General features: G+C 40.1%; 1 protein-coding gene across 8 annotated transcripts in view; it reads right to left on the bottom strand.

The window, feature by feature from the left end:
• ARID1B (AT-rich interaction domain 1B) overlaps positions 1–21,759 on the bottom strand; it is a 329,485-nt gene that overhangs the window by 37,492 nt on the left and 270,234 nt on the right. For 4 of the 8 annotated variants that reach the window (XM_062640854.1, XM_062640859.1, XM_062640858.1 and 1 more), the window contains one exon: positions 4,938–5,089. In XM_062640854.1, the coding sequence (XP_062496838.1) occupies positions 4,938–5,089 (152 nt within the window). The remainder of the gene's footprint in view (positions 1–4,937; positions 5,090–21,759) is intronic. The other 4 variants (XM_062640855.1, XM_062640861.1, XM_062640857.1 and 1 more) reach the window with 1 other exon arrangement.

Below are 21,759 nucleotides of genomic sequence, written 5' to 3'. Positions count from 1 at the left end.
TACTAGCAAATTGCAAGGTTGTCTACTTTCCATACAGCTTCCCTAGGATGTTTCTACACCTACTGTCGAAATGCTGTTTCATAACTTATTGCAAACACACTCTCCAGCAGTCTGCAAACAGACATTCCTTCACTTCTTTTAGCAAAGCAGTACAGCAAGAACATTGTTTTGACCCTTTTTGAGCAGTGAAATACTGTTATTGTCATGAAACTGCTAAAATAAGACACAGCCTCCTTCTACACAGCTACTAGTAATTCTCTGTGTGAAGTGCAAACCAAAGGATAAAACATTTTAGAGAGGAGGATGACAGGGAAATCTTGACTCAAAAGGTGTTGTAGCGTACCGTGAACAGGATTCAAGTAGTAGCCTCTGGCTTATTGTAAGAATTTAAGAGCTAGAATGATTTCAAAAAGCAAGTATGGGTCAAGGTCCTGAATTCACTATTCCACACTGATTTTAATGTACTAAAAAGCAGATATTGACATGAGTAAAACTGCAGCAAAGTATTCTTTCTTGCTAAAGGCTGCTCTATCAGTCCCAGAAGAGGGTGAAATACTGTAGGAGCAGCAATACACGAACACTGTTTTTCTCTTTATTGCTAGTGCAGTAACAAATCACACTCGGCAAAACACAGTATTACATCCTTTGTAAGATATTCCTTCCTCTGCTCCAGGAAGAGAGAAGGAAAAGAAAAAGCAGCAAGCTTTTGGGTCATGTGGAGTTGGAAAGAGGATCCCTACTATTTTGATGACTACAGGAAAAATGGAAGAGTGACAACAGCATTGCCTCATGTCCTGCCATGAATGACTGTCCACCTCTGGGGAAAAGCACGGGCCAGGGTGCTCGGGCAATTTCTCTGGAAGGGATGAGTGGGCCACCAGGGACCTCGGCACTGCACCTTCTTTCTGCCTACTAAGGCTCGGTTGAGGGATGACAAGTGCATGTGGTTTGGGATGAGGGCATCTATGCCAGGAGCTGGCTTGATTTGTAATCACACAATGACCACTGGATCATAGTCATCACTTGCTTGGAGTATAGGTGGTGGGGTACCTCAACTGCTACCAGCTGCTGGCATCCTCCAGAAAGTTTATTTAAATATGCAGGATATAACAGCTCATAAGTGTTGGAGCCAGAAAACAGTAAAAAAAAATGCTTTCATTTTTCAGAAAAATGTAGCCAAGCAGAGAAAAACAATTAAAATTTCTAAAAAAAAAAAATAAAAAATAATGCTTCACATTCATAAATGATTGCTTTTCTATCAGAGATTCACCCAAATAAACACAAAGTCAAATATATATGTGAAAAAGTGTTGCGTCTGTTTTTAATGTTGTTTTAAAAGCATCCTTTTAACTTCTTTAGTTGAAATAACTTTCCCTAGAACTTCATGTTTTATGTAAAGTACTCTGATGTTAAAAATTTGTTGGGAATACTACTACCCAGAAAATGGAAGGTTTCAGTAGAACAGATATTACAGTGAAATTAGGACAGGATCCTTGTGGAGTAAGGAGATTAATGCCTTTTTATTGTTTTGTTCACCTTCAGAGGTAGCAGAGATCATGAGTGCCAGTGTCTGTGTAAGCACAATAGGGAAATCTGAGAGATCCAAACTCCATATTACTTCTTTTTAAAGATGATTTTCACTAGAGCTAACAAGGCCTACAGCATGAAAGAGAGATTTTATTTTTGTAAGTTTTGTAAGCTTCCTTTCATTCTATGTATTTTTAAAGCCTGAATTTTAAAAATAGGAGGAAAAATATAAAATACACATGGGAAATGTGAACTTACATAACAAAAGGGCAGTATGTAAAATTTTTCTGAATGGCAGTTTGTTCCATAATTGTGAAGGAATCCTGACACTTTTTCTTGAAGCTTTTGTTATTGTTATGGATGGGATACTCTGTCAGAAGGATCTGTCTTCTTTGATCTTATAATTTCTGTGTTCCTAAACTGCTCTACGTCAGCAGAAGCTGGTGATGTGTTATTTGATCCACAGTCACTTTTGAAGTGGTTCCAGGATGCACAACTGCAACATGATTTTCCTTTCAATTGTGACATTAATTAAAAAAAAAAGTAATAATCAACTGGTAACAAGGAGATATAAATACTACTAAAATGTGTGGCAAAACCAGTGTCAGCTGTACTGAAGCTCCAATGAAAACAATTCCATCAGCATCAGAAATCCTCCTCTATTTTAGAGTAAAACCTGAAAGTGCATTTGATTAAAATGAATATAACCAAAACCTACCTTCCTCCCTCAAAGTGGGCAACACAACTGCACCCTCCAAAACCCAGACAATCAAGAAACCAACTTCTACCGATTGCTTACCTTAGGTTTTTATTGGCCTCTAACTGAAATCATAGTTGCCCATGTTCACTGTATGAAAGCAAGTTAACTAATGACCACGCTTCACTCTACCAGCAGCCACTCAGCTGCATTTTGTTTTGGCCCTAAACATTGACTGAACCCTGGTTTATTGGTGACTTTACACTGAGTGTGTGGGAAGGATCAAGAGCCAGATAGCAGAACTGGTCTTTGTGTCACAGAAAATGCTGTTACACAAAGCCCGTAAGTAAGTATCACCCGCAAGTTCTCCACCTCATCAAATGCACCTTATCAAATGCAGGGCTGGAGCTGATCCTGAAGCGCTTCCCCAACTCAAGGCACCACCATACTGAAGTACTGTATTTACACTTGCCTTAAGCTCAGCCTTTCATTTCTTTTACCTAAGCAGAAGGATGAGTCAGGATAGGGGGAAGTAACAGCAATCCCACTGCATGTGCCCCTGGCAGTATACTCACACCTAATTTTCTCTTTTGCCCTGCTGTCCCATGTGCGTGCTCTTGGATGCTGGCTGCATAAAGCAATCTAGATGCATGTCTGCTCACATACAGATGAAAAGAGGTGCACCGAACTCCTCCAGTTCATCTCATACTTACTTTCCATTGGGTAATCTTTGAATTAATAAAACTGGAACAAAAGAAAACCTCACAAATGCACTGGCAGAAAAAAAACCCTGATAAATGTTTAAATTATTAAAAATCCAATATTTCAGAATGCATAACACAATAAAAAGAGTATGACTATCCCATACAAAAGACTGCTAGGATAAATGGCCTTGCATTGAACAGATTTCCACTGTATGAAATAACAAATGGCTGAATTATCTGAACAAAAAACCTCTGTGAATCTTCCTTTAAACTGGTTATTCCTTAGGAATACATAAATCTTCTTAGGCAGGGCACTCTGCCATCTGCTTGCTGTTGGTTATTTTTGCAGCTCTGGGGGCCAAAGAAAAAGAGGGAAAAATTACTTCTGCTAATAGCAAAACAGAATTTATAGCACAGTTTCAATGCTCAGAAGTAATTTTATTTCAGCAAGCCAGACAAAACATGTAAGTACACAAACAAAACATAATATTACCTGGGACAGCTCTAGTGGGGGAAAAGCAAGCTATTATCTAATGGTCTTTTGAATAGTTTTTCCCTCTTCATCCAGACGGTGAAGTGTGCTGTCTGGATTAACCGATGGCTTCCAAGCCAGCTCTGGAAAAAGCCCCCTTTTTTTTGTTGTTTTGATTTTCTTTTTTTTTTTTTTTAATCTTACTGATTAACAGCTTCCTTTCAGTTTCCTCTGCTTACCAAAACCATAACACAATACTATTGAAAACTATGACACTGTTAGGTGGCTCACGAACTCCTATATAGAGGAAAGAAAACTTCTAGCCATACTACACACTAGATTCTGACAGTGGCCGATTTCTGTGCAGAAAGCAGTGATGTGTAAAACTGACGGGGAGGAAAGTCAGGTAAGGAGGCAAGAGATGAAGGCATGAAATGGGCTATGCAGGGCAGAGAGGATGATACCGAAAACAGGCTCTTGTCAAGATACAATTTAAATAGTAACGTATCTCTACAGAAATAAACAAAAGTAGAAATGAAACCAACTAAGGAACAATGTCAAATCATCCTGGCACATGAGCTTTCAGAAAAACTTCAAAACCTCCAACATTTCAAAAAGGTCTAATGTAATCAGTAAAGCATGCACAGAAACTCCATGACTAGAATAAGTATTTGAAAGGATCCACTTCAAGGTCATTAAAACTCCATCCAAACCCACCCCAATCGAAGAATTGACCTTTACTGAAGTATTATCTTGATGGAGGATAACTGTTAGGAGTTCAAGCTGAAAATGGACTACGTAGCATATTTGCACAGAATGCATTCACCTGTCTTCACAGTCACATACAAAGCTGCAAACAATGCTAAATTCACGGTTCATGACATAAAGAATAAATTCAGCACCTACACTGAATATTTTGTGGTTTGTGTTTTGTTTTTTTTTTTGCAAAAGGCAGCTATAATTAAATTTCATATACTGATATTTAAATAAGTAAATGAAGAAACCCTATATATGGTTATATGAATTTTAGAAACAGTAAATATGGTCTATGTTTTCAGAACAGAGTAATTATTTTAAGTGTTCAGCTTAGAGCATCTTCAAGTCAGAGCAGGTGCACATCTCTTTTTTTAAACCAGTACCACATTAAATATCTGAAATTGCAATCTTGGCAAGTAAGACACTGAAAAGCTACAGCAGCCTCTTAAAAGATGGGGTTTTTCATCCTTCCCTCTCTTGCAGACACATACACACAAATATACATATACTTGCTAGTCAACAACTACGTCAAACTGGGTCCGAGTGTTGCTGGAACTGTTCAAAACACTGTACTCATCTACATGCTGCACAAAAGGACTTAATGAAAAATGTATGAGTTACTGTACAAAAAAATGTGAATACTTTAGCCCAGTTTCAAACCACTCCACACTACCCAGCTGGGGTGAACCGAATGAAGAAAGGCCATCCCTCTGACACCAGCCCAGGGCTGATACTGGTAAGCAGATTTGTGGAGGAAAGCCACTGCTGAAAGGTTACCCACCATTACCTGTTGAACTGTTCACCATGTTAGGTGCCATGCTGTAGGGTGGCGCTTGCGGGTTCATCAAGCCAGAGCTGTTGTTCATCGGCTGAGTGTAGGGGGAGCTGGATCCCATAATACCGGTCTGATTCATGGCAGGAAAATTGCCTTGCCTGCAAGAAGAAAGAGCACACAGACCATCTCTCATTAAGTACCTCATTGCTAAAGATGCTGTGGTTTGTCACAGAGTACATCTCCTATTGTTTGCCAATAGCTAAGAACAAGGCACACAATTAGTTCATTTTATCAACATGGGGAGCTCTGAATTAGTCTTGAATTAGTTACTGTGTATCTGAGACAGAATTTGACCGAACACAAATTTCAAGAGATGTCTACAGTGTCTTTTTATGTCACAACCAATCAGCAGAAAAATACAATTCATATTATTTATCCTATGAGTAAACAGCAATGTGATCAGGAGTCAAAATCAGAACCTAGCATTGGCATATTCCAGTGAATTGCCATTTTGACTATGTGATAGAAATCCCTACCTGCCACAGCTTAAGAAACAGCGAAATGACCAGAAGAATAATGGGTACCACAGACTGTTTCAGATTTCTCTATCTGACGTTACTGCATTGAATACAATGCTCATCTTTTGTACATGACATCTATGTCTGATCTTACAAAAACCCACGCGCATACTACACTCTGTTGCAACAGGAAATCTTAGCACAGCTGAACTACTTTGGTTTTGAAAACTGTACAATGCTTTCATGACTGAGACTTAAGTTTGTCTGAAAAACTGCCCTAAATGAAGCCCTTACCTAATTCTCCACATCTTCTAGACACGAAGATCTTCAGACCAAATATTTTCGAAGGCTAAACCTTACCTACTCTCAAGTTGTAAAAAGTATCTAAGTATGCTTTGTACTTGGTTTATCAAATTCTATAGATAAACTGACGCACAAGGAAGAAAATAATCCAAGTAAGCAGAATAACCTGATGTAATGCATGATCCAACTTCAAAAATAACCTTTTATTCTTTTAATCCATAATACAGATTTATATATACCTTATACACATATACCTTTTCTTGGTCTAGCTGAAGACTGCACATATTATGGTATGTCTGTATGGATATACAAATAAAATCATACAAAACCACAGGCAAGAATATACTTACCTATATATGAAAACACAAAACTAAGACCTGTTTCTTCAATGTACCCCTTGTAAATTTATGCTGGTTTTCCAAATAAGGGAGACAAGAAAGAAGCAACCACCCCTTTGCATAGTTTTAGTACCTGTCAGCTTTTTTCTCCGCACAAAAACCAAAGCATTTAGTTTTATCCTACAGGTAGGGAAAGCTGCAAGTCCTGGCAGCAAGATGGAGTTTTGGTATCAATTCTGCTTTTCACTATTATACAGTATTCAAACAAAGCAAACAACCCCCAAACCAACAACCATGAACAACTTCAGTGGCTTCTTGTCTTCTCCAAACTCATGACAGATTCTTAACGCAATGGTAGAAACAGATTTCTTTTTTAGGAGGTACAGGAGGAAGACCATTAAAGCACTACTTGGCCTAATTTTTCTTGGCTCACTGTGAATTTCTTCAAAGGAAAAGATAACGCGTTATCTAAATAAAGCATCTTTTTCCAAGTCAGTTTTGTCCTTTGCTCTCTGAAGACAAACTTTTCTTCACTCTTGCAAAGAGGCAAAGCCTTTCTTTTGATATGAAGGAGACAACTGCCATGCAATGTCATTTCCTCAATGAAACTTGCGATGAGTAGTGGAGGGAAAAGATTTAAAATGCACAGTGGATCAATGCTCCAAGGGAAAATTACAAAGGGAAACAAAAGCAGCAGGAACATTTTGCAACAACTTTAAAAGATTTCAGTCACACAATCTAGCTTTTCTTATGTAAATACTGTATTTTAAACATCCCCACCCACCTCTTTTTAGCTGAAAATGGCTATATTTCAACAAATGCAGCTAAATGAAAACTTCTTTCTATGCTGGAAAAGCAAGATTCTTTCTGTTACTGGGTAAAGTTACTAGTGAAGATGAAGAGAACACACTAGTGCATTTCTACACTTTAAAAGAGAAGTAATGGATTTTGAGAGGTTCCTTAATGGAGTAAGGCTGAAATTCTGGAAAAGGCAGAAGTCTCTACATGTATCTAACTCTCCAATGTCCTTCTTTTGCTTTAAAAATACACAAGAGATATGCAACTTGCAGTAAGTTGAAATTGGTCCTTACCTACTAATATTTCAATACTATTACTTCCTATAGCATATATATCTTTTAAACTGTGGGGCTGTTCATTGTCTCAAATTGAGGTACAACCTATTTCATGTTACCCACCATGGACATCAATCTCAATTGTAGATCATGAAAGCATACTGCTGTACAACAGCTTTAAATCAAAAAGTAGGAAACTACTTCCAGTTTAGATGGAGAGTAGAAATTAAATAAAAGAAATATACTAGCTTTGGTCAGGACAGCAAGAAAACAACTGAAAAAAGATTGCTTCGGTACTCAGAAAGACCTGAATGGCAGAGCCTAATTCCAAAATTTCATCTGGCAAGTCAGTATCTTTCCCTTTCATCCACTCATGTAATGCTGCACTTGGAATGGACACAGCTCTGCATCTCTGGAAAGGGCCCAGCAAGTGAAAAGACTCAGCACCATCCCTGGCAGAACTCTGTCCTTTCCTGATCCCCTGTCAAAGCACTGACCTCAGCACACGTGAGCTAAAGCACTAATACTGAAAGGCCATATCCCATAAGAGTGAACATTTTATCCTGAGAGTGGGTGCAGTGCACAGTACAGAGCTCCTCCATATATTATTCTGCTCTATGATGGCTTGGAATGGAAAGTTTCTTTAGGGAGAAATAATCAGGTATTACTTCAGTCCTTAATTCTCACTCCACAGTGGGCCTCCTTTGAGTAAAGACTGCTGACTGTGACAAATTGTGCTGCATCAGTGCTATAATATGAAGTGGAGTCCATTAAGAACTGAGCTGAGATCACCAAACTCATTTTGATTAACCTCCAGGTCACTAAACACATATAAATATGTTACACAGCAGCTGCTAAACATATTTATATATGCTTAAGGTCACAGCATCATCTGTTGGTTGTTGGAGTTAAGTAAAAAATCTTATGTTTCCTTCTGTGCTGCTTTTAGTAAAGGCGTATCCAACATACTGTTTAAGAAGCAGTTACCTCAAAGCATACTACCAGACTCCTACATCTCCCAGTTCCCTCCTCCACTTTTTCTGGGAGGAATAAATAAAACCCAAGTCTTTTAAAGTCTGCTGTACACGTAGTGGTATCTAATGGCAAATATTCAACTGACCACTATGAATTCTAAAGGAGAACAAACCCGGTTAAGCATTCAGTTTTACAGTATTTACCACATAAACACCAATGGCTGGGATGACACAAGCAATAATTAGGAATAATAGGAAGAAATTAAGAAAAGAAACACTTGTGTTGAATATAAGGAAAAAATGTCTTTGAGATGAGATGCAGTTACCCTCCAAGGCAATGAAGAAAAACCCAGTACCTGACACTTTGCACACAGACAACACAGAAAATGTACTGGTTGGAGAAACCCTGCATTACATATGAACTAGATAACCTGTCAGGTATTTTCCAGCTCTAACTCCTCTAATACTGTGATCCCAGATCACCTATTTTTCCCCATTTAGAAGAAAAATCAGCTGTGCCAGTACAAATTTAGGATTATGCTATCAATTTAAACACTGTACTTAAGCCTACACATTATTTTTTTCTGCTGTACTGTTACAAGTAGATGTCCAAGTATACACCAAATGGAAGAGATTAAAAATGGCAAGGGGAGGGGGAATCTGCTTGCTTTCTGTGGTTTATTTACCCTGCTGACATTTTAGTAACTCACAGCACTTGCATAATGCCAGAGCCAGTTGTTATGCTCGAGGAAAGGGCTGCCACCCAGCAGAACCTAGACAGGCTGGAGGAATGAGCTGACAGGAACCTTATGAAAGTCAACAGGGACAAGTGCAAGGTCCTGCACCTGGGAAGGACAAGCCTGCTGCAGCAGTGCCAACATGGTCCTGACTAGGGAAACAGCTTTACTGAAAAGCCCCTGGGCATCTTGGCAGACAGGGAGCCAGCAGAGTGCCCTGGCAGCGAAGAGGGCCAACAACATCCTGGGCTGTGCGAACAGGAGCAGAAGCAGGAGACAGAGGGAACTGATCATCTCCTCCTTACTCTGCACCCATTAGACTCCATCTAGAGTATCATGTCCACTTTGGATCCCCCAGGGATCTGTAAAGGAAAGATGATGACAATATATTGGAGTGAGCTTAGCAGAGGCCCCTTAGACGGTTGGGGTTTGAGCACTCACCCTGGAGGGGCTGAAGAACAAGGGGCTAGTTCAGCCTGGGGCAGAGACGGCTTTCAGGAGGAACCTGACAGCAGTTCTCAGCACCAACAAGAAGGTCAGCAAGAGGATGAAACTAGGGTCTTCACAGTGGGGCCTGGTGGGAGGATGAGACACAGTGGGCAAGAGTTAAAACCTGACCAGTTCAGACTGATGTAAGGAAGCCCTTTTCCCCGTGAAAACAGTCAGGCACCAGAGGAGTTGTGCAATCTATGTCCTTGCAGGTTTTAAAGACCCAACTGGATAAAGACCTAAGCTCTCAGCTGAGCTTGTTGAGAAGGAGGTTGGACCAGAGACCCCTTGAGGTTTCTTCTATCCTGAATGACTCTATGATCCTAAACAGTCACCTTCATTGTGCTGTTGATAGTCTGGTGTACTACTGGATCCAAAATACAACTGGACAAATTCAAAACATTCCCTTTAAGAAGGTCCTGTTCTGCTCTTTTGTTTTCCTTCATTTGCAATCTACCCAAAGCTTAATCTGCACTTAATCTCTTTTCTCTGCAAAACAAGCAGCATCATATCTAATTGTGTCTTCTGAGCTAATGCAGAAGTCCATGTATTTAAAGAGAGGAGATGACATGTGAGATCTGGTCATTGTTAAAAAGCAGAACAAAGAAATTGTAAGAAAGAAGACAGGCAATACGGGTGATCTCAGCTGCAAAGCAGCGTCTCTTACACTGAGATGTTTCCCTTTAGCTGGACCTGAAATGACCAGCAGGTTAGTGTGTTGTCTCCAACTGCTACACTCTGCAGCCCTTGTATTTAACACTTGCTGTTATGTGATTTAGTACCTCGTCAGCATTGCCATCTGATGAAGGTTTTTACTGTCATTTTCCTCAGATTTGAACAAATCTGAGCTAACTACAAAATTAAATTCAGATGTAGGTGTGTTTTTTAGCTATGGACAATGATAAAAGTGGATTACTCAGCAGGACAAGGAATGAAAACACAACTTTTCCTATGGAAACATGTCAAAGTTCAGGTTTCTACTGCATGCAGAGTGATCACAGTCTATAACTTTCTGTGGATTTTGTGGCATGCATCTGACACTCTGCTCACCTTTTGATCTAAATCTGTAACACTGGAGCAAAGCCATTCATACAGTCACAAAAAATGATCCGGCTTCTGCTTGTGGCAACCTGAGCACAGAGGCAAGTTGAGCATGGAAAAACATAGGGAATAGAAGGGTTCAGAAGTGGAGAGTCTAGAAAGGCTGGAGGTGAGGACAGTTTGGGGCAGAAAAGATGGAAATGAAGGAGAGAGTAGATGGAAATGAAGAATGAACAAGTGCTGGAAGCATTCTCACAAAATGCCAAAGGCGTTTAGGTGCAGGAGGAGCAGGGAGGAACATAAAGAGAGATGCTACCTTCAGGGTGAACACATGGAAGGTCCTTCCAGTGGGAACATAGAGCTTTTCAGCCAGGTCTGCAGAAGGAAGGGAGAGGATCACAGGGAAGCCTCAAAAGCAGGGTGCTGTGAGGCAGCAACAGGCTCCAAGGAGGCCACCCTGGCCAGGAGCTGGGTGAGCCCCAGTCCAGCAGCATGGCACAGCAGGGTGATGCTGAAAGAGCAGTGCTGCAGTGATGGGAGCCAGGATGGGTCATTCAGCCCAGGGAGACAAGAGCTGCCACCAAGTCACACCTCACTCATCTTGGTGACCACAAGCTTGCATCAATTATTATTTAGGCACATCTGCATTATGCTTCCTGACACTTGCCACAGCACTCATGTAACGCAGGGATTTCTCCCAGTTACCCTTGGCACTGGAGCTGAAGAACTATCCTGTTACTGTGGCCTGGCCACCTGAGCAATTGGCTGCAGAAGAAAAGCCATGAGCTTCCAAGCTCATGGAAGTTTGCCATTTCTGCTCCAGATCTTTAACCTACATCAGTTTTGCAGCGAGTGCACTGCAGCACCTCAGGGGAGTAATTTGTGTAAACATTTTAAAAGGAACATTTTTTTTTTTTTTAATGCTGACACACTGCTAAGGTGGCTACTTGATTACAAACTGTGAAAATGACTGCGTTAGGCTGCACTCACAAATCACAGTGTACTGACCAAATTGCCCTGTGCTTATCTGTGCCAGGTCTGCAGCATGACAATATTTCCTCTCTCTTTTAAATGTCAAAGTATGATTTGGGGGGCTGTTATTTAAACACACTGACCTGCACAATAACCAGAAGTACTTTATTTAAATCTGTCTTGAGCTGGGACTAGCCTTAAGCGCTTATAATCTGTCATACTTTGACACCAAATGGGTTATTATAATGAGAGTAATTCAGGAGTGAGACCCATGAATGCTTTCTCCCTGGAGAATTTACACATAAACATGTGCAGGCAGATACATGTGCTCTTTTGTTATAGATTTTTCTTCTCACTACATTATGGGCTTCCTTGGAGAAGTGGAACCGTTTCTGTTGTCAGGGGATATGGGAGAACTGGAGGAGAGAGAAGGGAGAAAGGGAAAATAAACCCCAACATTGCTTACTTTGCTCTAACTGGAAGTTCACTGGTATGTCAGTGCTGTTAGCTGGTAGCAAAGGCCAAGACACATGAAATCTGAATAGTGGCTTGAGCAGATATAAAATGGCATTAAAGGCAGTTCCCATGTAAATAAAACAAGTTTAACATTACTATATCTGAAAGAAAAGCATCCCCCTCTTGTCACCTGCTACTATAAGTGTACTAGCCTGGATTTACATTTCCTCTGTTCAGTGGGGAAGCTCGCCACTCATGATAACAGAGTTTTAAAAAGCAAGCACAAAAGCTGGTGGTGTGACAGGTGCCAGGTCTGCCATGAGAGTTTTTCCATTTTTTAGCCTAGAAGGAAAAATAAAATGTTTTACTTGTGTGTGCGTGCATGAAAAGGGGAGGTCAAACCTCTGAAATGCACCGACACTGACAAAACACTAGGAAGCATAAATGAAAAAGCATCCAGACTTGTACTGGGGTGCGTGTTCGTGTCTGCTCACATCAGGCACACAGACGCAACACCGAACTGCTCTTCCCAATGTTCAGGCCTAAATGGCAATGCTAAAAATGGGGAGTAACTTCCTAGCATCACAATTATGTGACAGTGCACATCACCCTGTAATCCACTGCAATCAGACCGATCACACTGCCTGCTTTTTTTGTTTGGCTGATCTAAAAATTTCTGTGCAAGACACTTTTTGGAAGAATAACAGAAATAGCCTTTCTAAATATTTTATTTTTCTTCTGATTATGCAAATACTTGCGCCTTTAGCATCATCACCATTACTTAGATTTCACTAATAAACAACCAAGGAGGGAAAAGAAACTTAAAAATTAGTTGTTCCCATCAGGCTGATTCAATGCTTAGCCCCTCAGAAAAGCAGCCACAAAAACTTACTGTTTACATGCTGCTGTCAACCACACTACTTCCAGTGAAAACATCTCCCTGGTGGGCTACCTACTTGGTTGTCATTTAAAGCCCAATAAAATGCAGGAGCATCACACTACATCACACACTGGAAGAGCAACATAAGAGGCACATGAGTATTCATGAGTATTGATGCTAATAACAACACAACTACACAGCATTTTGTACTGTGGAATGCATGCTGAGATCAGAATAAATCCCCCTATCCCATTTTACAGGTAACAAAACCTGAGGAAGAGATCCAAGAATAATAATGAAGAATTCAACAAAGTAGTTGAATACAGTGAACACTGCACAAGCCTGCAGAAAAATAAATCCTTAACTTCATTTGATCCTAATGATACAAGGGTGTGTGACCGAAAAACAAGAAGGATATTTAGTGAAATACCATAGGTTGGTTGTTTGTTTTTTTAGGTTGCAGTGATTTTATTTTGTTTTTATAAAGCTCCTACTGTGTTAATGGAAGTTTTTTTTGGTCTGAATTTCATGGTGACCACAGCATTTTGTCACCAGTCTTCAAACCCACAAGGATTCCATGAAACGCCTTTATTGCACAGCATTTCTACAAGTGCAACCAGACCTCTGTACCTGAATTTATTTGTGTAAGAACTAAGCCCTTTGTACTCAGTGCAACCTCTACTGGATAAATACAAAATAATGTTGTGTGATAGAAAACACTGGACTACTGAAAAGTAGGCCAAGTCAAATGGCTTGTAATACCATCGAAGCTCTACTCTTAGTGACCCCTGCTTACCTTCCTGACAATGTGGATTTAAACAGCAGCTCTAACAGCAGCTGCTTGCACACTGTCCCTATCAGACAATATCTGAGCACTGAGGAGTTACATTTCTTAGCCAAAATGGAGTGCATGATGGGTGAAAGAGTGCTGCAGTAATCTGGCTGGCAAGCAGAAGAATGCATGAACTGGATTTGTAGCAAAAAAAGAAATTTGCCCTGTATGGCATGATGCTGTCAATCTGAACTGGAATGCCAAGAAGGGTGATTTTAGCCTGGTGTGACTTGATATCAAAATGGGAATGACTCATATGACTCGCTCACTATGCACCTTCTATTTTTGTGCATGTTTATAAATAGCTGTATTAAAAAGTCAGAAGGCCCTATGAACTCTCGCCCAGAATGATCACTTGTAAGTGGGTAAGAGTCTGTTCCCAGCATATGAACAGCTGGGAGGTCACCAAAGTGTGGTGCTAAAAAGCTACAGGAAGCTAAGGACACACTGCGTGTTTCACTGATGCAATGTCCTAAGGTAGGGCACTGCCTTGGAAGAGGCTCAACCCCTAAGCTCTGTCCTCTTCCACCTGCGGATGTGGATCTCCTGCTGCCTTTCACCAAGGTCTTACCATGTTCAGTCATGTCCCCACACCATTTCTGAGCACCGCCGCAGTTCCATGGAGCTCACTGTGCTGGCAACCAACTGAAAATCTAACAAAATCCAGTTTGTTTCATGCCAGCTCTTCAGTGTATCTTTTCATAGTAAAATGTCATCTGGCTGACAGCACAATGAATGCAACTGTGCCTGTGCAGCAGCACGTCCAGGAAGTTCTCCAGAGGGATCTCCCAACAGATACATTTTCTCTTACCTATCTTTGCCCAACAGCCTGAAGCTGTTAATATGTTTATCAATATTATTACTACCATTATTACCATCAGTCTTGGCACTTTGGCACTCCAGACAGTTTCATAAGAGCAATGCGGTGCATAGGTCAGCATGGTTTCAGCTGGCTCTTTTCTTCATCTTTGGCTCAGAGGATGCCTGAAACCTACTGTGACAACTGCAACAGGTATACAATGTGTTAGTGGGACTGCAGGCCACCGCTGAAAAAATCTTATTGCTGTTATGTTACTATTTAATATGATTCTTGCGAGGTTACTTACATGTCTAGTAACAATCAGAATTTTAAACCCAAGTGTCAAGATCAAAAGGGCCAGACTGGAAAATACTGTGTAGAAATTGACAGGCTCTAGGATGTAAAACACCTAAAAGAGTTCTGGGTTTTATTTATTTATTATTCCTTTTAAAAAAATGTATTCCCCATTTCTGCCTTGTTCTTCTTCCTTTAGAGATTTTAATCACATAGAGCAGTCATGGAATTAGCTTTCTTCATGAGTCCCATTAAAGAGATGGCTATTTTCCTGGGGTTTGGGATTGTTTTGCTACTCTTATTGTGGTGGTGTTTGTTTTTTTTTTCCTTTTTTGTGACTAGTGCTGTGATTTAAACTAGTAGATCTTCCAGCTAATAGGCAAAAAGACAGGCAGTGTGAAAATCCATTTTCTTCCCACCCAAGAAAGAATACTCAATCTAAAGTCCTCCCTTTTTCTTTAGTATTATACAGTAACAATTAATGAAGTACTGCATTCTTAATGCCCTAAAGATCACCTTTCGAGGTACAAAATTTCTACATAACATCTGACTCTGAGGAGGAATGTTAATACACTACACAGTTCTACACTGCAGTTTGGCATCAAAATCATGAGCACTTCTGTAGAGGGCAACAGCTCCCCTAAATAACCAAATCAAGCCAAAAATAATCCTGACACAATAATAATTGAATTAGAAGTGTCTCTAAGATGAACGAAAATTCTCATTCATGACTCTGAAAATCACCCTTCCTTCCCAACATGCTCCTGCTTTCACAACTTAAGAATGGTTAGTCTCTGAAGAAGGAAAGGAGTAGGACTCTTGAGGTCTGTGGTGAATCTCTAAAAGCATGAACAACATACAGCAGTCGACTTGATTGATGAGCAACAAAGAAAGGAAAAAATGCCTCCCCACATCGCTGGTTGCCTGCACGAGCTCTGCAGCATGGTGACATCCAGGGCTCCAGAATGATGGATTTACTTTTTAGTAAAACAAAATTCCAGATAAAAATATATTTTTCTTAGCCTCCTACAAGAAATGGCTTCAGTTAGCTCAGCATGTAAACTTTCTTCCAATCCTTACATGATTTTATCAGCAATTTTGAGCTGATCTACAAAATGCATCCCCATTGAAAAAAAAAAATCACAAAGTGTGACTGCCAGCTCTCCCTTTACTATAATAAATACATATAATCTAAGTTGTACTTCACCCTTCCGAATACACTGTAGAAAAGCCATATATGGTTCTCCTTTAAAAAGCAAAACATAAGGAAAAGGAAGTGCCATTTCAAAAAAGAACAAAAAAACCACCAGTTTGACATAAACAACTATTTCTCATGAAGCAGGAAGAAGCATGGGTCCTTTTGAAGAAAAGGATGCCAGTAGTGGTTAATAGCTCCCTTAGAAATTACAGTTACAGAAAGCATTAATACTTGGAATTTTAACCCCTCGAATCACAGAGAAACTTGGCTCAGAGAGAAAATATTACACCTGTTACTGAAATGCTGCCAGCCTCAGGTGGAGCAAGCACAGCAGCTATTCAGAGTTCACAGAAACACTGTACAGCCATTTAGGCCAAGAAGCAATACCACTTGCTCCAGCTGAAACCATACATGCCTTTTTTTCTGTATTTCAGAAGCCAGAAGTAGTTCCATGAACTAAATGTACTGCCTGGATATTCAAACAGTGCAAACAGAAAGCAAAGCAGGGTGATCTCTCAGGATTCCTAAAGGAAATCCAAAGTCTGGGCATGTTGGGAGGAGCAGGGTGGAGATGAAATGATGAGACACCTTGAGACTGAAGAATTGTAAAAGGCCTGAATTCAAACAGGAGTAACTCCTTCCCTGTAACTGAATATTGAATAAAAGACCCGTCAAGAACAGCAGTTCTGCAAGGAGCTTATTTCAAAGGCAACAGATAACGTACCCCTGCACTGGCTCCAATTATGGCTACCAGTCCTATCTTAGCCTAGTTTACGTCGGGGATTTCACAGTTGGCAGCCTTTCATCTGGAAGCAGCCTGGTTTGAATAAGCAAAGAAACTTGAATGAGTACTTAACCTTCCTGCACTCCACTGCACTTCCCAGCAGAGAACACCTCCATGCTTAAGGGGAAAAGGAAAAACAATGGAAAATACATACTCTCTCCAGGGATTAAAGACTGTAGTTTTACTGTAGCACTTCAAGTCTTCTGCTACATAACCACAGCTTTTAAAATCACAATTAGAATTTTAAACCAAAGTTTCAAGATCAAAAGGGCCAGACTAGAAAATATTGCATAGAAATTGACAGGCTCTAGGATGTAAAACACCTAAAAGAGTTCTGGGTTTTATTTATACTATTATTCTTTTTAAAAAATTTATTCCCCATTTCCGCCTTGCTCTTTTTCCTTTTGACATTTTAATGCACCATGTCCATTACTATATTTCCTCACCAGTACCTTCTAGTCCATCAGCAGTGCTACATTACCCTGCTGTTGGAGAAAATAATACAGAAAAAGTGCTTTGCTGGCACCAGCAACATGGAGTATGAATTATACATACCTAGCAGGGGAGAAATGCTGATGGAAGGTTCATCTGCCTGTATGTGCAGAAGTGTGCATGTGCATGTATACACACAGACTAAAAAGAAGATACCTAGAATGCACATTTCAAACGTATTTACACAAATTGTAACTGTTTTTGTGTACAACAGAAATTCTCTTATATCAGTCAGCTTGTAGAGATCAGTTTTAGGGCCGAATGAAAACCTACCTCAATTCTTCTGACCTCACCACAATGAAGCTGTGGTATCTAACCAGCCGCTAAGCAGTTCAGAACCAGAACCACATTCTAGAGTATGCCTAGAAGTATGTCAAAGCAATGCAACACCCACATTACTACAGCAATTGAACACCAGTTCCCAGGTGGCATGGGGATCAGTGGACAATAATGTAAATATCCACTTCAATTTAGAAACCCAATGACCAGGATTTAAAATGGCCAGAGGCTGCAAATAGCTAAGCTGGATCCCAATTCCTCAGTTTAATAAACTACTATGTCTAAATTGCCTACTCTAAAATCAATGACACTGAATTCTAAATTCATTCAATCTATTAAAAAAAATTGCTTTAATTTACAAAACTGCAACATGCAATTCCAAGAATCATATTAAGTTACAGTACACTGAGGTCAAAGATGCTGCCTTCAAAGCTAGGATTGCTCCTCATGTGTAGGCACACTGAAAGTCATTTTACAGTAATTAGTTCAGGTATCGATAACTGTAGTAACACCAGCAAGAGGCTCATTTTAGCATCCAGCTGGATGTGTACTTCACAGCCACATAGTACTAAACTACATCTTCCCAAGGCCACGCTGCTAACAGTACATAAGCCAGCTATTTCACAACTTTGTTTTTATCTTTCCATATACTACAGTCAACACCGTCAACTGCTAAGATAACATGCTCAGAATGACACTCACTGTGAGCACAGCAGATGCTGAAAACGATGATGATGAGCATCTAGCTCTAAAAACATCTGTTGACTTCAGGTGTCAACCTAATAATCAATTTTTAAAAGTGTATACTGGACACTTGCTGTAGGAAACAAAAGCTCACAGACAGTGAAACACAGTCCTGAAAAATTTCAAGTTATCACCTGTATTGTAAGAACTACAGTGTGGCAAAAGACATGTTCTTTTTTGGAGCCACCTGGTTCTCAGAGGCCTCCACTGCGTTCTAACCTTCAGGAGCAGAACCTAGCAGTGGCTATCTTAGGTCTTCAACATACAGTCCTTATCAGTCAATGGGTGTGCTGAGACCAAGACAGATATAAAAAGGAAAACACGGTTTTGCAGTTCCTTCACACTGCCTTCCTGAAAATAAGCAGAATTACTATACAAGGTATTAGAGTTATTTAGCATTGCCTGATGTAAACTGTTACCCAGAACCTGCTTAAGCATCTTGGGTAGCCTGAAACCATAGATAGTGCCGGTTTAATGAAGAGGTCTTAAAAACACCTTTCTTTTCTTTAGTATGACATGCTACATATCATCTGGGAAACACTGGCCTCTGTGCAAAAGGGAGACTAGAACATCTGAAGATTTTATGTTACAGTGAAGATACGTAGCTGTAGAAATTAATCTAAGCTTAACATAGAGCAGGCCTCAAGGTGAGCTCAAAGGCTAATTCTAATGGTGTAAACCTAGTATCTTCCACAGCCACACTTTTATTTATATGATTTTATCTTCTCTAATTAAAAGGATGGTGGTCTGCACTGAGGATGATACCTAGGTATAACTGGCTGACACTCAGATCCTCATCATCCAGCTCTGGTTAACGAACATTGATCTTCTGCCCCAGTGGAAGTGATTTTATTCTAATGTATGCCATTTAAATTCATTTTACACAGCTGCTTAGTGTGGCTTTGCAAGGCAGAGGCAAACCAGCTTTCAGTGTCTAAATGAGACTCCAGAGCTGGTAAAGGATAGATCCTGTGGATTAACAGCTGAAGATAAATTTCTGTCCCTTATTGACACTTGGTTACTGATTCAACAAATTGACTTTGAAGGGGATCACAACCAACTTGTACAGTAATACTGCTGGGTAATCATGACTCTGACACAACCATTTCATTTTCTTTCTAGGTCTTCAGAGAAGTGTGTTTTATAGTAATAAATATCCAACAGATTTTGAATCCCACAGCAGAATCTCAGAAACTCAAGACATTCAAGGAAGAAGGCTGGACACTATTCATGCAATTTGGCATTGAAAGAGAGGATGTCTTTCCAGTCAGATGAAATAGTATGGTGCAAGTGTTCTCCCATTTCAATGATTTCTGCTTTTTTAAACAGGACAACCAATAGACTTGCATTCTATTTTTTTTTGTTTGTACTTTTCATATGCACATATTTAAATGATAAAGAAAAAATCCAAACAAAAGCACCTAGAGAAAACTGGTAATTAAAACTAGTTAATAAGCATGAAGGTAGCAGTAATTTGGGTATTATAGTTTTCCTATGCAGGTAACAACTGAAATAACATGACGGCTGGGAAATCCATGAAACCTGAATCTCAGGTGAAGCTGGACTTGGTTGTCAGGAAGAAACAGGCTGGGAGCCACTCCCAGTGTTTTATGATACAGTTACAGAAATCACAGTGTGAAGGAGTGGTGTGAAAAGAGTAGCTGCATTTCAGCTGAATGTTTTGCACTGGATACTTGGTGCTCCTAAAAATTATACTAACAACTAACTGAAATTTTTCAAACACGTACATGCTCAATTACAGTGTAACAGAACGTTCATGAAGATGCCATCAAGGAACCCTGCCATCATTCCTGCAATACACCACCTCTCAGAATGGGAGCATATTTTGGGGATTGCAGCTCACTGCCCAGGCAGCAACGACAACACCAGCACCAAGTCAGATAATGGGGTTGTACAGCACCACTGTGAGACAAGAACACCAACAATGAGGGGAGAAAGATAATTCCTGTAAAAGAGGGAGGAGGGATGATTCCTTCTCAGTGACAAATTTCTTCATTTCCCACTCAGGCAGGAAATGGAGCCAATCCAAAAGCCATGCAGGTATGACAGTGTGACATGCAGATTTTCATCCTATTGTAACAGTGGCGTCAGTAGAAAGGAAACAAGAAATTTCAATCTCCTCTATGATGAAAGTACTTGTGCACATTTCACATGATTTTTATATTCCTTCAGCAGCCAGATGGCATGTTCATTAACAAAAAAATCCCAGCAAGGTCTAGTTTACATTGCTACCTACCCATACTGGTCAGGCTGGTGCATCAAGGGAGCCTGAGTGCTGCCATAGCTGGGGTGCTGTGAAGAAAACACGGGGCATCCGCCAGCCCCAGACTGTCTGGGATAAGCAGGCACCTAATGTATGGTGGCCTAAAGCAGAACAAAAGAACAGCCTCTTTGGATTTGCTCTGTATCACAAATACGAATCACTGTCAAGTACATTCCTTCACTATTCAGGTATGGAGGATTTGCAGGAATAGCCAAAAGCCATTATGCTTTCACCCCTACAGTTGACTTGAGATCAAAGAGGAAAACAGTGTGCTTGCAGCCCCCTGGCATCAGAGGGGTGTGACAGGTTTCTCTCAATTTGCAGTTTATAAATATCCCTTTTGCCAGTATTTGCAATAGAGATTTGATGACTGCTCAGCCGTTCCGCAGGTGTTGGGGCACTGGAATGGACAGTATGCGATGGAAAGGCTCTGTAATGCTGCAGTTTTGCCTAGGCAAAGCTAGAAACCAAAAGCATTGTTACAAAACTGACTTGGGAGGAAGGTGTGAGATGGAAGTGGTAATCATCTAACCTAGTTTTTGATCAAATGCCACACACTATGTCCAAGGTGTAAGTTGAATCAAAACTACATACATTCCACTTAACACAAAGTCTTTTCTTGCTGTCAAGACCAACAAACATAAGCTTTTCCTTTTATTATGAATATAAAGAAAGTATTCTTGCAGCTGCAGCGATGGCCCATTGATTCCTTTGTGCCTGTCCCATCAGTTAATAGCCTAAACCAGACAGACAGTAGCAGACTTTTGTAAATCCTACTAGACAGGTCTGTTTAAACAACCAACACAAGCAAGAGAATGCTGGTTCACAGGTATCTGCTGGAGTACCCTCTATTTTAAGAAAGCATGGTTCTATTTTACTGAACAAGAACACGCAGTACACTAGATTTACTGTTACTGTTTTAGAAGTTTGCTACTGCTTATCACGAGAAGCCACCTGCCTTCCAACCTCACAGAACAAAAAGCAACAGGGACACATTACCTTCCTATTTCTAGTTTTACATTGTATCTTGGAATCAGAGCAACTCTAGCATCTGCAAACACTGGTCTTGAATGATAAATACCTGTGTGCATACATGTGCATCTGTGTATGCATATGCATCAATAAATGCAAGATGCTTAATATATACACACAAACATGCTCATCAGAACAGCGCAAGCAGCTTCGTGTAATTTTCAAATGTAATGGAACTTCTTGTAACAGATAAAGATAATAAACACATCAGGAGTTATTTAAGTCCAGAGAAATGTGGAAATTACTTCATCTGAAAAAATTCCCAGAAAATATGATTTCATCACAAGTATTCAGGCATCTTAAGAGTAA

Source organism: Pezoporus occidentalis, unplaced genomic scaffold (assembly GCF_034315485.1).
Source record: "Pezoporus occidentalis ecotype Australia unplaced genomic scaffold, CSIRO_AGI_Poc_V1 ctg67, whole genome shotgun sequence".
NCBI classification, from domain to species: Eukaryota; Metazoa; Chordata; class Aves; order Psittaciformes; family Psittacidae; genus Pezoporus; species Pezoporus occidentalis.
Note: the sequence above shows the minus strand (reverse complement) of the source record. Positions and strands in the feature narration are given on the sequence as shown.